The 14,857-nt window shown below is 35.2% G+C and overlaps 1 protein-coding gene across 2 annotated transcripts; it reads left to right on the top strand.

Moving 5' to 3' along the window:
* Positions 1–2,099: 2,099 nt before the first annotated feature.
* Positions 2,100–13,361, top strand: LOC130229081 (globoside alpha-1,3-N-acetylgalactosaminyltransferase 1-like). Of its 2 annotated transcripts, XM_056457693.1 has the most exons (7): positions 2,100–2,292; positions 5,145–5,180; positions 5,782–5,808; positions 6,032–6,079; positions 6,486–6,515; positions 6,708–6,845; positions 11,838–13,361. In XM_056457693.1, exons 1-7 carry the CDS (start codon positions 2,237–2,239, stop codon positions 12,526–12,528), a joined length of 1,026 nt encoding a protein of 341 aa, XP_056313668.1. In that variant the 5' UTR covers positions 2,100–2,236; the 3' UTR covers positions 12,529–13,361. The 2 variants fall into 2 exon arrangements, with proteins under 2 accessions (XP_056313668.1, XP_056313669.1); XM_056457694.1 differs by lacking the exons at positions 6,486–6,515; positions 6,708–6,845.
* The last annotated feature ends 1,496 nt before the right edge of the window (positions 13,362–14,857 follow it).

Raw genomic sequence — 14,857 nt, 5'->3', positions numbered from 1 at the left:
AACAGAAAATATTTATTAGGCCAAACATTATTCTTTGAATACAGTAAAGAACAGAATTGTGTATGTGGGGTCTTGGAGCGATGAGGCGTTTATTGCCTGGAGAAGCATCATGCAGGCATAGGGTTAGCCATCATACACTTTCCAGTACTAGACTGAGAAGAATTCCTGTTATTTTTTAGAGGAATTTTGAATTTAGGATTTACAGAAGGAGATTATGCCATAGGTAAAAAAAAAAAAAAAACTACAAATTGTGAATGGGTGGCAAACCAAATTTTTTGGACCAGAACAGCCCAGTGTATTGTTACCTTTGACATATTTATAGGCCTGTACTACAGTGGAAAAAGTGATGGGCTAGTGATCAGTTAAGAAATTAGTGTTTCCACATTTTGGGAGAATTTGTGTGTGAACTGGTGAAAGAATTTAGCATTTTGATTGTTTGTGTTTTGATTGGGTGTGAAAAGGAAAGCCAATCACTTGCTGTTAGATTTTTGTGTTTTAGGTAGAGAATTGTGTATAGTGTTTTGGGAAAAGTGTTTTATAAGATTGAATACTGAGTTCAAGGCTGAGAAATAGCTTCTGGTTTTGGGGATTTGCTGTGTAGTTTTGGATTTTGAGTGAGACATTTCAGAAATTGTGTGACATGAAAAGATTTTGTGTATAAGCATTTGGGAAAAAAACTGTAACAAAAGGTGTTCATTACTAATACTAAATTTAATTCTAATTTAACCACTTAAATATCTCAACTTTAACTTAACTTATTAACATGCCAACTTTTTTTGCATGGAAACCCTTTGCCTTAAACAACTTAAGTTTTCACACAACTATTTGGGTTAAGAATGTGTGACGGAAGTCAGTTTTGAACCAATGTTTTTAACCCAGTTGATTCATCCAATATTCATCTATAACTTCCAGCTTGCATTGTGGGAAGTAATTTGTCACCGTTACTGAGAGATGCTGATTCTTGGTGTCTGTGCGATTTGAGTGATTTAGATGTTCAGTGTTTTTAAAGTACTGATGACACTCAATTCAGTGAAATCTAATTATTGAATTGTATTGTACATAATTATTGTAATACAAGACTAAAATTACTAACATCAGTGAATCAAATGTGCTAAAATATAATGCAACACTTTGCTTTTAGCCTGTCTTGGCATGCCACAGTGTTTCAGTAAATAAATTTTTTTTAAAATCAAGGAGATCAATTGTTGATCAATTTCACCAGAGGTCACACTATTAGGGGAACGCCATCCTGAAGGGCAAAACATTACTATCTTCGGCTGACGAAATTCACCCGCTAATTAATCTTTCTTAAGCTTAATAATTGTTGTGCAACATATCGCGTTAAAATATGTTATTAACAAAATGAAGTTCACTTTATTAGCTATTCAGTGTTTACTTCAATTCCGAACATAGGCTATCGTAAGCTATCCCTACAGACTGAGTACATTTAAGACATCTTAAATGACACCTAGAATGACCTGTCTGCATAGGGACCTTGCTGTGTGCATGAGTATTAGCGTTCTCTTTTATTGTGGGACATTGGAAAGGTGTGCGTCTTTCCATTCCAAAGATATTGGCAAAAGTTATTTTTTACAAGGTAAAATTTTATTTCATCCTGTCAATTCCACAACAAATAGCTCATGATTCTTTCACGATTGTTAGACTTTATAAAAATCATTACAAACGTTGCTCTGTGCTCTAAAATAGACACATTTTATGACTTCTCTTTGATTTTCAAAGACCTCCATATTAAACAATTTTGTAGGATTGCTGTCCCACTTCTAAATCTACTATCCGCAGATTACCGTTTATGCACTTGTGCGTCTGCATTTTTCCGTGCTTGATTGACTTGCGCCTGCGCTGTGGTGAAGATGAAGTGTCTGCCTGAGAAGAACCACTTAAGTGTGCCCGTAAGAAGACGGTTCAAGCTAAAGAAAAAATGCTATTCTTATGAAGAATGAACAACAGAGAAACAATGATTGTGAATGAAGTTCAGGTAAGTCAGAATATGCAACGGCCACAGCCGAAAGCTCCACCCCTGCAGAACACCTCTTGTACAGCAGGGAAAGTGAGATTTCTTTCTCTGAACACCTGTCTTTTTATGAGTAGTGCCTTAATCCTGGCAGAATTAAATTAGTTTAGTTATACAGTCACCGAGGGAAGATCTTTTGTTGTTGTCTTTTTCTACTTTGCATTCAATCTTCAAAGTGAGCAAAGGCATAACAGGTGGAATATAATGAAGCTTCAAAGCGTTAATGCATTCCTTCTTGTGCTCACTGCCACCGTAATTGGGTATGTATTTATACTTCTGTAATATGTAGCTGGTGTTTTGTAGTCTTGGTTGTTTCGATGTTAAATTGCTAAACTACAGAAAATAAAAAACAGTGATTGAACAAAAAGTGGATTGGTAATAATCTTGGGGCTGTTTTTGTTGCGTTGATTAATAGACAATACACGCTTACACCACGCATGAAAACAGCCCACATAGACTTTGTGTAATATGCTCCACAGTCCACTCCAAACAGACTAATCTGGATTTCTAAAAAGTGTTTTATGTATATGAGAGGCTAAAAAACAATTTGCTTTGGTTTTTCAAAAACATCTGCACGTTTTCAGAAAGTATTTTATTTATAGGAGCATGTTTTGTTCATGATCATGTTCATGCATGATTTAAAATGTTTCAAAAGTATTATGTTTTTAAGACTAAATGTTGAGACCCATTGTTTTTAATGTTAATTAATTTACATGACTTTCCCAGTCATTTCGAGCTAGCCTATTTTAGCTGGCATATAACAATTATAGCCTATAATCGTAACAAATAAATAACCTACTAGAATTCAAACAATATAGGGCTATATTTTTTGTCTGAGTTTTATCATGTTTTAAAAAAGGTAAATATTTTAGAGTTTGTAGATGGTGTAGTCCAAATCCTCAGACTTCCCGGATGCAAATAATAGTTGTCTGATGTGTGCCAAGTCACCTGTGAGTTTATCTGATTTTTTTTTTTTTTTTTCAAATAATGACTCAGTGGTTAGCCGAAGGTTGCTTGTTCGAGTCCCAGCTGGGCCAGTTAGCATTTCTGTGTAGAGTTTGCATGTTCCCGCTTGGGTTTCCTCTGGGTGCTCCAGTTTCCCCTAAAAGACACACGTTATAAGTGAATTGGGTAAACGAAATTAGCCGGTGTATGGGTGTTTCCCAGTACTGGGTTGTGGCTGGAAGGACATCCACTGTGGGGACCCCTGATACATAAGGGACTAAGCTGAATCCCAGATATATATATATATATATATATATATATATATATATATATATATATATATATATATATATATATATATATATATATATATATATATACATACTAAATAAATTGGATCAATTAAAAAATAAATACAAAGAAGAGTTAAAATCAGTATGATTTATACAACTCGATGTGTTGCTCTTTGTACTGAAAAAATGACTAACGTGTAATTCATGGAGAGTCCGCTAGGGAGAAATCTAGAGCTGCAGATAGTAGCTCCCAGTAACATTTTTTGAGAAATCAGAAACTGAATTCCAACAAATAAGAATTATAGTTCTTGATATCTGTAATTGTATTTTCAATAGTTAAAGGTCACCATAGACTGCCATTCAAATTTAATTGTTGATATCAAGAATTGATTTCTTACTAGTTAAAAATTTCAATATCAGAAATACAATTCTTACTAGTAAAAGTATTTATTTTTGATATCAGTTGTCATATGGATACTAGTGCAAATGTCTATTCTTGATATCAACAATTGGATTGTTACTAGTAAAACTTAGAATATTTTATGGCAAGCTGTTTTGACATTTAATTATTCTCAGGATATGTATTCTTGATATCAACAATTTAATTATTGATATCAACAATCAACATTCTGGATATCAACAATTAAATTATTGATATTAATTGAATTGTTTATGACAAAAATGAATATCTTTACTAGTTGAAAAGTATTTCTTGATATCAACAATTTATTTCCTGATATCAACAATTACATTTTCATATCAACAGTTAAATTGTTGATATCAAGAATTGCATTTTAACTAGTAAGAAATCTATTCTTGATATCAACAATTAAATTTGAATGGCAGCCTATGGTGACATTTAACTAGTGAAAATTCAATTGTTGATATCATAAATGTAATTGTTGATATCAAAAATGAGTATTGTTGATATCAAGAAATAAATTGTTAATATCCAGAATACATATCCTGAGAATAAATAAAAGTCAAAACGGCTTGCCCTAGTATGTGTTGTATGAAAGAGGTTGTGATTGAAATGATGGAAATGATCAGTGACTCTTTTGTTCATAAATGTGAAAAACAGACAAAGTATTTTCATAAGGAAATTATTGATTATAGTTGTGAATGGACACATAATTTACTTAGAGTGTTACTTTAAAAGAAGAAGTACTATTTGTATCACTGGGATCAAAATATATTGATGTAATTTTATATATTAATGTGTTTATTTGTTTATGTTTTTGTCATTTATGTATTAATTGTTAAAGAGAAACGACACTGTGTGACAAAGTTAATACAACTCAACACTTGAGATTGTGCCTGATGATTATTCATTATTTCCCCCCTTTCCAGGGGTGCAACATGAGCACTTTTTGTTTGATTTTAATATGATAAGCACTTTGACATACAGTAAATGTTTTGTTGCATCAAAAAGTGTGGTAATGATAACCACCCGACAAGCTAAACCAGCACAAATGAATGCTTAAAATGTTTCTAAAATGCAGTATTTAAACCTCATAATTTGAGGTGAATAAATTTAAAAAGGTTCAGTTTTTAGCAAAATAAAGAACCACCCCTTTTAAAAGGCTGGCAAACTTTACTCTCCAGACACACCAACAGCTGTAAATTAATTTCAAGATTTTTTTAAATTATAGATTAAACCTTTATGTACTTTTTTTAATACAATGCGAGTTTATTACAGTATTTGGATGCCTTAAATATCTCATCCGTTACTCCTGATGCCAATAATTTGACTATATCAGCCTGGCTTTAACATTCACGATTTTCCTTAAATATCTCATCTGTAATTCCTTATCATAATGATTTGACTATCATCTTGACTTTAACGTTAATGATTTACTAACTTTTCCCCATAGACTCTTTTATTTTGGCTTTACTTCTCCCTCAATAAGGTGAGTTTTTCCAGTTTCTAATTATTTCAAATTTTTTATAGAATGAATGGGATGAGCCTGTACATTTATTACTTCAATTTACATGAATTGTTCATCCTAAATATTTTATTTACTTTTCATGTAATCAGCCACAGTCAGTTAACAATTCATCAGATGACAAGGCACTGTCTGTCTAAATAGATAAATGACCAGGTTAGCACATCAAATTAATTTTGGCGGTTGAATACATTTTTATTTAAACAGTAAACATATAGCTTATTTAATCTTTACAAATGTGCGTAAATACTTAGTAAAAGTGACAATGTTTTGACTGAAGCTAAAAATGGCGCCACCTTGTGGATATTTTAAAGAATACACTGCTTAAAAGGAACAATCTCTTGAGTTTTATTGTTCATGTTGACATTAATACATATTTCAGACATTTGTGACATTCATTAAGGCTTCACAGTAAGTCGAATTAATAAAATAATATAGAGAGAATATAAAAAATAATCCATGCTGATTTTTATTAGATCTAAATTCTTATTATAGACAAGGATGTACACAACACTGATGATGCGCTGTTACAGCATTAACTATAATAACCTTGTGTCTGTTGCAGACATATAGAGCAAAGATTCTGCCTCAAGTAAGTACTGTCTCTTCTTATGCTGAAACACATGCTTAAAACTGTTTACACAAAATAATAACGTTCTGAGCACTTATATGAATAAATTTAAATAAACACAAAACAAACAGAGAATACTCACATAAATACATTAACAAGCTAGACATCCACACAAATACAACTGAAGCTATAATACTACAGAACACATTTATTCATATATTACTGTATGTCTTGTATTTTTTAGTTTAACAAAAAAGAACCTGGAAAATGGTCTCTTGCAGTCGCCACAAGGGTAAGTTCAAACACTATTTTCAACAGCTCTGCTCTAATTTGTAAGATCTGTCTGTTTGGTTGTTGGATCTTATTCAGAATCCAGGAAATATGTCTTTTGAAGGGAAGAGCTTAAAAGAACTTGAAAAATTCAATGAATGTTGGATTGAATGCAGTTGACAGATAACCAGTGGGTTTGAATATCACTAATAGAGTTTTAATATTAGTAAAGTCAGTTAAGAGCTGTGATTTCAAGATACATGTTCAGCTAACAGTATGATGAAGTATGTATTTATGAAAATTAGTCAGAAGGAGGAATAACAAACTGTGACTGTACATCATAACCGTTTATACTGAACTTTTATTTGATCTTATTATATGTTATTTTATCTTATTTTTTATTCTATATTGTCTTATTTATTTTACAGGCTTATATATAATCAACCCAGTGTAGTTGGGTAAGAAAATAAACATTTGCTATTATATTATATTATATTATATTATATTATATTATATTATATTATATTATATTATAATATATTATATTATATTATATTATATTATATTATATTATATTATATTATATTATATTATGCACTTAGATTCACAGTCCATGCATATATGTATGTGATTATCCTCATTTAAAACAGCCCAGATGGGAAAGTTGGTCCTCTGGCACCATGGTTAGCTCCAATTCTATCAGAAGGAACTTTTGATCCCACACTGATTGATGCGATCTACAAACAACAGAACATTACTGTAGCAACCACCATCTTTGCTCTTGGAAAGTGAGTGTTTTTTAATCTATCTCTGATATTCAATTTATTGTATATTAAAGGGACATTTCACCAAAAAGGGACATGGAGATAATGTACTATTCCTTTTTAATTAATAAACCATTATGAATCAAATAATTAGACCAAATGAGAAAGTGATATTGTTAGAAGAAGAAATGTTCTCTGCCTAGTTTGATTTAGACAAGTCATTCCACCAGAATGGAAAAGTAAAAGTGAAAGATCTTTGAAAGTGATTTTGTGTCTCTTTCAGAAAGCACTACAAAGCCCTTCCAAAATGTGCAAAGCCATACAACTCTGACTAAAAGTCAGAGATAAAACGTGAGGAAATGCTATATTAATGTTAAATGAGTGTTCATTTTTAAATGTAGATACACACATACTTTCAAGAGACTGAAAATTCCTAGAAACACTTGAGCATTTGAATGTCATGCCTATCAGAGGACTCATAATTTGTCAGCTTGTAGGTACAGCTCTCAAATTATATACCTGTGTACAGGTTTCAAAAGGGACTGAATCTACAATTAGTGGCTTGACATGAGGAAACAAAAAACTTGATTGTCTACAGAGAAGGGGAACATCGTATTTGACTATACATTTGACTATAGCTCTTCTATACATTTGACTACTGCTTTTCTCAGTCATATCCATTCTACAGGGATAAGGAGCATTGTATTTGTCTAAATGTCTGCTAAGTTTGTTAATCTCCATTTCCTCCAGTCCCTGCTTTAGTCAGCTCACCACATCCTAGCTAAGGGGTTCATTCTGACCATACACTTTATATCAGCTGGGTTTTTTTGTGGGGAAAAGGTATGATTTTCATGATCTTAGCTAAATCACGGCCACAGCCGAACCGCCAACTTATCCAGGACATGTTTTATGCAGCAGATGCACTTCCAGCGACAACCCATCTCTGGGAAACATCTATACACACTCATTCACACACATACACTACGGACAATTTAGCCAACCCAATTCATCTGTACCACATGTCTTTGGACTGTGGGGGAAACCAGAGCACCCGGAGGAAACCCACGCGAATGCAGGGAGAACATGCAAACTCCACACAGAAAAGCCAACTGACCCAGCCAAGGCTCGAACCAGCGACCTTCTTGCTGTGAGGCGACAGCACTACCTATTGCGCCACTGCGTCACCCTGAATCAAATAATACTAAATCTAACAACCTCTCACTTCTGTATAATACACCTTCACACCAACAGTACTGGTACATAATCAAAATCAGTCAGGCTCTTGGCAGGACGCTCCTGTTGACTGTTCCAGAGAAACAGCCTTTGTTCCCAAAATCCTGCACAAAAGGGTCTTTGAATGGTGCACTCATTGCTCACCAAGGAACCAGCCACTATACAGCTACCTTAAAACTTACAGCTTAAACATCATTTCCCCACCTGTAACATGCGCAAACCATCAAGACAACTAACTGCCTGGCTGGGTCACCCACTTACTCACACCTCAGAGCCCATGATCCCACATTGCCAAAGACAGCCTTGCCTAAATTCAAGGGTAGTCCCAACATTCTCAGCCATAGACAGATTTTCCAAAACATGAAGACTCATCCCCGCAAACAAACCTGTGCTAGTCCTTAATGGCTCACCAATGGTTAGACTAAGTGCCCCCAGTGGGCTGCCACACTGAAAAAAATTATTCAAAGATGATTCCTTGGATTTACTAAATTTTTTTTACGTTGAGTGGTTGTAAACAATTTATTTGGGCTGAATTTAAACAAACAAATTAAGTTGAACATTATTAAATTTTATTTGTTTGTTTAAATTCAACACAAATAAATTGTTTGCAACAGTTTTGCATGCAACACTTTTTTCAGTGCAGTGCAGGGCCATTGAGAGTTTGATCATTGACAAAATTGACCCATTATGCCCTGTTTCCACTGAGAGGTACAGTATGGTATGGTACGGGTCACCTTCAGATGACATCATTTTTACTTGAGGAAATGTCACAATAACGCCATACTGGTTATTCACATATCATATGAGAAGCACTTTTCACAAAACAGATGCTTTATACACATAAATACTGTATAAATGTTCATTGCTAACCTTTCTATGAACATGATTTGATTGTAGATCAATGAATGTGAAATAGCCTAATGCAACGTCTGCAGTTATATAAAATAAATAAATACAACATAAATGAACACATACAGCCCCTTACAGTCTTAGATATGTTACCAATTACAGATAAACTACACACAGCATACATTTAGTCCTTATTTGGGTTCAAAAACAACATGCAACATATGGCCCACAGTAGCCTTTCATCTGTATCTTTAAACTTCACCACCACATGTAAACTCTGTGAGAAAGTAATTCTGTCATTCCGAGTTCATAATAGTCCAAAAGGTAATGATAATCGTTAAACATGGCAGTTTGTTTATGTTTTAGGTTGCTGAAAGCATCATTTGCTGTTTTTTCTGGCTTCTCCTTTGTTTTTCACGCTTCACTTTCGCGTTTGTCCGTGTCTGAAAGGATCGGATATCAGAGCACTTCAATGATCACACGCACGTTATTAATTTGAGCTCAAGTAGTTCATAATTTCAAATATAGACGCGCAGCGAGCTCTCTGGAGAAAGTAAAACCGCTTGCACTTTTAGACAGGACACAGCAGATTTTGTTCTTCTTGGCTTTGTGGCTGTTCATCAAGATGACGACAAGGTTTGTTTGAGCTCGGGTCGCCCATGGCTTGTTAATATATGTATATATTATTACAGTATAATGTCTCGACTGTGTTTTTAAAAATGGCACTTTTTTGTTTTCATTCTCCTGCTTCTGTGAGTGATGTATCTCTGTAAACCAATACCGTTCAGCTGCGCATCTTGCTCTGCCTTTTGATACTTTTTTTCGTGCCAGGTACTCTGCAAAGGGTGACCAAAAAGTGGTACGGTTCGCTTTTAAGTACCCTTTGACAGTGGAAACAGCCTTAAAAGCATACCGAACCGAGCCGTACCACTCAGTGGAAACGGGCCATTAGTGTTGGCTCTGCATGGGCAGCTCTCAATAAGCCCACACAGTGCACTATGATCTACAACAATAAAACTCTTTAATTAGTATATTTACTTTTTAGTTTAGTCATTATACACCTGCATTTATTCATTTATTTAGTTATTTTTATAATGGGCAGCATGGTGGGGCGGTGGGTAGCACAATCGCCTCACAGCAAGAAGATTGCTGGTTTGAGCCAGGGACTAAACCGAAAAGAAAATAGCTACGTCTCAAATGGTACACTATGCATTCATGCACTATGTACTTATGGACTTATACACTCAACAGCATAGTATATGTATGTAGTGTTGTCCCAAATGGAGCACTAATGTTTTTAATTAGCGGAAATTCAAACTGTTTACCTGATGACGTTTGACGGTTGCCAAATCAGTGAAATAAATGACCAAACTACCACATAATACCTGCCATGAGTATAACCGCATTAACCATCGGGAGGCGCTATAATCACTCTCGTAGGAGAATTTTGCTTTCACCATCCAAAATAAATAAAGTTATCCCACATGTGCGCCCGATAGCCCCGCCCCTTCCGTTACGTGAGCAAACCTGCGGTCGTTGAGTGCATGAAGTGTCCATCATCACACACTTCGTTTTACCGTCTGAATGAGTGCATCATCCGGGTAATTAAAGTGCACTTATTGTTTTGTGAGTTTTTAGTGTGAACGCACTACTTACACTATTTATACAACAAAATGCCGTAGAATAGTGCATAAGTAGGCGATTTGGGACGCAGAGAATGAATGAAAATGAAAAGGACCTAAGCCGGATACAAAATGAATGATGAATGAATTTTCATAATGTGGCCTTGGTGGCTTTATTTATGATTAACAAGTAAAATACAACAGCAGGTAACAAAGTTTAAAATAGGTCTGATTTTAGTTTTGTAAGATGTTAACAAAAATAACCGAAAAGGTGCATTCACAAACATTTACTGGGCTTTAAAACAACTTATTTTTTCTCTGTTTTGATCTTTCATTCACACTGAGACTGCATTTTTAGGAAACAAAAATGTTTCTTTTGAAAACTAATTTCAAGAAGATCACGTGCTTATGATTGAACACAGCTGGTACAGCATTAGCTCCGCATATTTGCACCAATCAGATGCATACTGACACACTAAATTACCAGAGCTTTCTACTCCATTCATCTTCGTGTTTAAGAATCCCCCAATTCCACCCCTACTCCTTCCCTTCCCTCGCACGGTGGCCCAGTGGGTAGCACTGTTGCGTCACAGCAAGAACGCTGCTGGTTCGGCCCTCTCCGAGCTGGTTGGCATTTCTGTGTGGAGTTTGTATGTTCTCCCCGTGTTCGCATGGGTTTTCCCCGGGTTTCCGGTTTCCTCCCACCATCCAAAGACATACGTACATTGACTTCTTCAAAATAGCATCCTACGGCAACTCTTAGTGAGATATATCTTAGCAGTTCACAAGTAGGGGAGTTCTCGAGACCTACCTGAGCTCAAACTCTCCTCTCGCCCTTCAAACGGGAGGGAGCCCCAGCCTCAAGGATATTCTGAGCTCAGGGCTCTCTCCCGGGACAGCATGCCAAATATGCTTTATTATCAGTCATAAGCTAAGTGTGAACTCTTGAAAGAACCTCTTATGGGATCTACTTGACCTGCATCTTCTTTGCATTGCCACACTGACCACTAAAGGTCGTGTCTAATTTTGCTTTTCTGTTATTATCTTTAAAGTTGTGTCACTTTTTTTCATGCCTACGATTTTATCTCCTTAAAGAGATAGTTCACCCCCAAAAAAATTTACTCACTATTTACTCGCCCTCAAATGGTTTTGTACTGTTCAACAGAAAAAAGAAACTCATAAAGGTTTGTAACAAGTGGAGGGTGAGTAAATGATGACAGAACTTTCTCTTTGAGCTGAACTATCCATTTTTTTTATCCAATTGCCAATGTATTTACATTTCTATGATTCCCCCTTTGTGTTTTTTTTTCAGATACACCGTTTTCCTAAAAGATTTCCTGGAGTCTGCAGAGCAAAATTTCTTTGTTGGGTTTCGTGTGCACTATTTTGTCTTCACCGATCATCCAGAACAGGTTCCTGATGTGAAACTGGGTGAAGAACGTAAACTGACGGTGATGACAGTCAATAGTTTGAGCAGATGGCAGGAGATGAGTTTGGGCAGGATGAAAAGTCTGGAGTTGCTGATTGAGAGGGGACTGGTCAATGATGCAGACTATCTTTTCAGCCTTGATGTGGATACAAAGTTCTACGGCCGCTGGGGAGCAGAGACTTTGGGTAATCTTGTAGGTGTGATACATGCATGGTTTTATTATACACCTCGTGAGCAATTCCCATATGAGCGAAGGCCTGAGTCTCAAGCGTTTATCCCTTATTCTGAGGGTGATTATTATTACGGTGGAGCAGTGCTCGGTGGTTCAGTGAAGTACGTATATCAGCTCGCTAAAACCTGTCGAGAGCAGCTGGACATTGATGCAGCTAAATCCATTGAGGCAGCATGGCAGGAGGAGTCCCATTTGAACAAGTACTTCCTTTATAACAAACCCAGTAAACTGCTTTCACCTGAATATTCTTGGGATGATAAAAGAGGGAAACCACAAGAGATGAAAATCATTAGATTCTCTCAAGTCCTTAAAAACTATGCTGAAGTTCGTCCAAACACATAAAAGCTTTTAACTGAAGTATGTGTGAATCTCATTTTACCACTTTAATTGGCTAAATTAATGTTTTGACATCCACAGTTTATCTAAACCCCTCACCTCACAGCAAGAAGGTTGCTGGTTTGAGTCCTGGCTGGTCAGTTGGCATTTCTGTATGGAGTTTGCCTTTTCTTCCCGTGTTCATGTGGGTGTCCTCTGGGTGCTCCAGTTTACCCCACAGTCCAAACACATGCGCCATAGATGAATTGAATAAAATAAATTGGCCGTAGTATATGGGTGTGAGTGAGTGCGTATGGATATTTCCTAGTACTGGGTTGCAGCTAGAAGGGCATCCGCTGTGTAAAACATATGCTGGATAAGTTGCCTGTTCATTCCGCTGTGGCAACCCCTGATGAATAAAGGGACTAAGCTGAAGGAAAATAATTGAATGAATGAATGAATGAATGAATGAATGAATGAATGAATGAATGAATGAATGAGTTTATCTAACCTGACATAAAATAAAGGATGTTAAAGGGATAGTTCATCTAAAAATGAAAACTTTTTTAAACTCTTAATTATTTTATCTCTATTACTAGTTATTCTGTTGAAGATATTTTGAAGAACACTGAATACATGTAACCACTGACTGTCCACATAGTACAAAAAATAAATATGTTCACCAGCCAATTAGAATCAATTATTCAAGAGCCACATGGTGTAAACAAATGTTATTTTATTTTTTATGGTATGCCAAATTTTAAAATTAGATTACAGGAAACAGTTTCATATTAGATGTGTGTGACCTCTGCCCACTTTCCAATGTCTCTGGATTTTCATTATTAAAGTAAATCGAAGAGAACAAACCGGTGTCATCATTTAATCTTTTTTTAAGATGTAATTGATTTGAGTTTTTATAGCACAATACACTATGTTGATTACTCTAACAAAAATATTTGTTTCTCTGAAAATAAAATAATGACATCTGTCTTTCTCTACTCGTGAGAAGTTCAAAACAGCTAATAAAATGCAGAAAGAAGTTCTCCAAAGATCATCTTTGTGGAAAATCTGCTAAATAATTGACTCAATATTGTTGAATTATTAGAAAATGAAGGCTTCCCTGTGTATTGTATACACATTATCGTATGAGAATATAAACAAATTTTCAATTATTTTATTATTGTTCACATAAGAGAGGTCCAAACCTGCTGCCATCCAGAATGTGTGGTATTATAAGAGCAAACATTAATGTGAGCCCCTACATCCTTGCTGGGAAGCTTATATGTTATCCCATGAAAAGTTGTCAGACAAAAAAAAACATTTATTTGATGGGAGATTATTAGGTTTTGATAGATACTCTAAGCCACCAGCCACAAGAAAGGGGTGTGCCACAATCCGTCAGACTTGGTTTAGTGTCACTCCACTCATTTTATATGGTGTGACTGATGTGATAATTCATGTGCACTTCTGTGAAAACTGTCATAATCTGATGACAGTAATTATTGGGAAATGTGTTCTACACATATAATTAGATCTGCTGCCAGAATTTAGAAGTGAATGCAAAAAAAATTTACATTTACTCTTTGTATTTACATTGTAGCCACTGCTTTTATAATTGACTTATACAAGATTCAAATTGTGCATTCATTAGGTCATGTATTTATAACTATTCTCTCTACTGTACATGGCACATTGGCCTATGGGTATTCATTCCATCTGGGAGTGCATAAGCATGTGGATTTTATACCAGGTTACCCAATGCTTTATTAAATGTGTCATCTTTTATGTCCAATTCATGAATGAAGTGTTATTTTGATAACCCATCTGTAGAAAAAAAATACATTCATTTGGTTAAAATGATCAAAGTACTTAAAATAACAAAGTTCTTTTGTCTATTGACCTTGCCTTTTCACTGACTAGATTGTTATTTTTTAGCAGGTATTGGCAAAGTTTAAATATTAGATTGGAATCTGACATAAGAGTCAAAGTTTTTTACTATGCCCATTTTTTTCAACTTCTTTTTTACTTTTTTGTCTTTTTTGTTGAACGAGCCAAGCCAGCACAGACACATTGCACTAAAACAAGCGCTTCGAATGTTATCACATGATTGAATGGGCGTTATCAGTGGTTATCAGCTGATAGTTATGGGTCAGTAGGCTTAGAAGGCTGTTATTTTTGCAAACATATGAAAACTTAAAAAGCATAGACAAAGGGCGAACAAACTCCAGGGTAAGTTTCCTGCTCCTACTTTGTTTCTATTGAAGATGACTATTGAAGACTTCTAAATTTGTATTTTATATTTTTACACTTGAGTTGTTGTTCAGCTCTTTGCTGCATGACTTGAATGTTCATATAT

Source organism: Danio aesculapii, chromosome 5 (genome assembly GCF_903798145.1).
Source record: "Danio aesculapii chromosome 5, fDanAes4.1, whole genome shotgun sequence".
Classification (NCBI taxonomy): Eukaryota; Metazoa; Chordata; class Actinopteri; order Cypriniformes; family Danionidae; genus Danio; species Danio aesculapii.
This window is presented reverse-complemented; position numbering and strand designations above follow the sequence as displayed.

Coding starts and splice junctions, on each gene's coding strand:
- LOC130229081 (XM_056457693.1), top strand. CDS start 2,237: ATGAAGCTTCAAAGCGTTAATGCATTCCTTCTTGTGCTCACTGCCACC. Junction 2,293..5,144: donor CTCACTGCCACCGTAATTGG/GTATGTATTTAT, acceptor TTTTCCCCATAG/ACTCTTTTATTTTGGCTTTA. Junction 5,181..5,781: donor TTTACTTCTCCCTCAATAAG/GTGAGTTTTTCC, acceptor TGTCTGTTGCAG/ACATATAGAGCAAAGATTCT.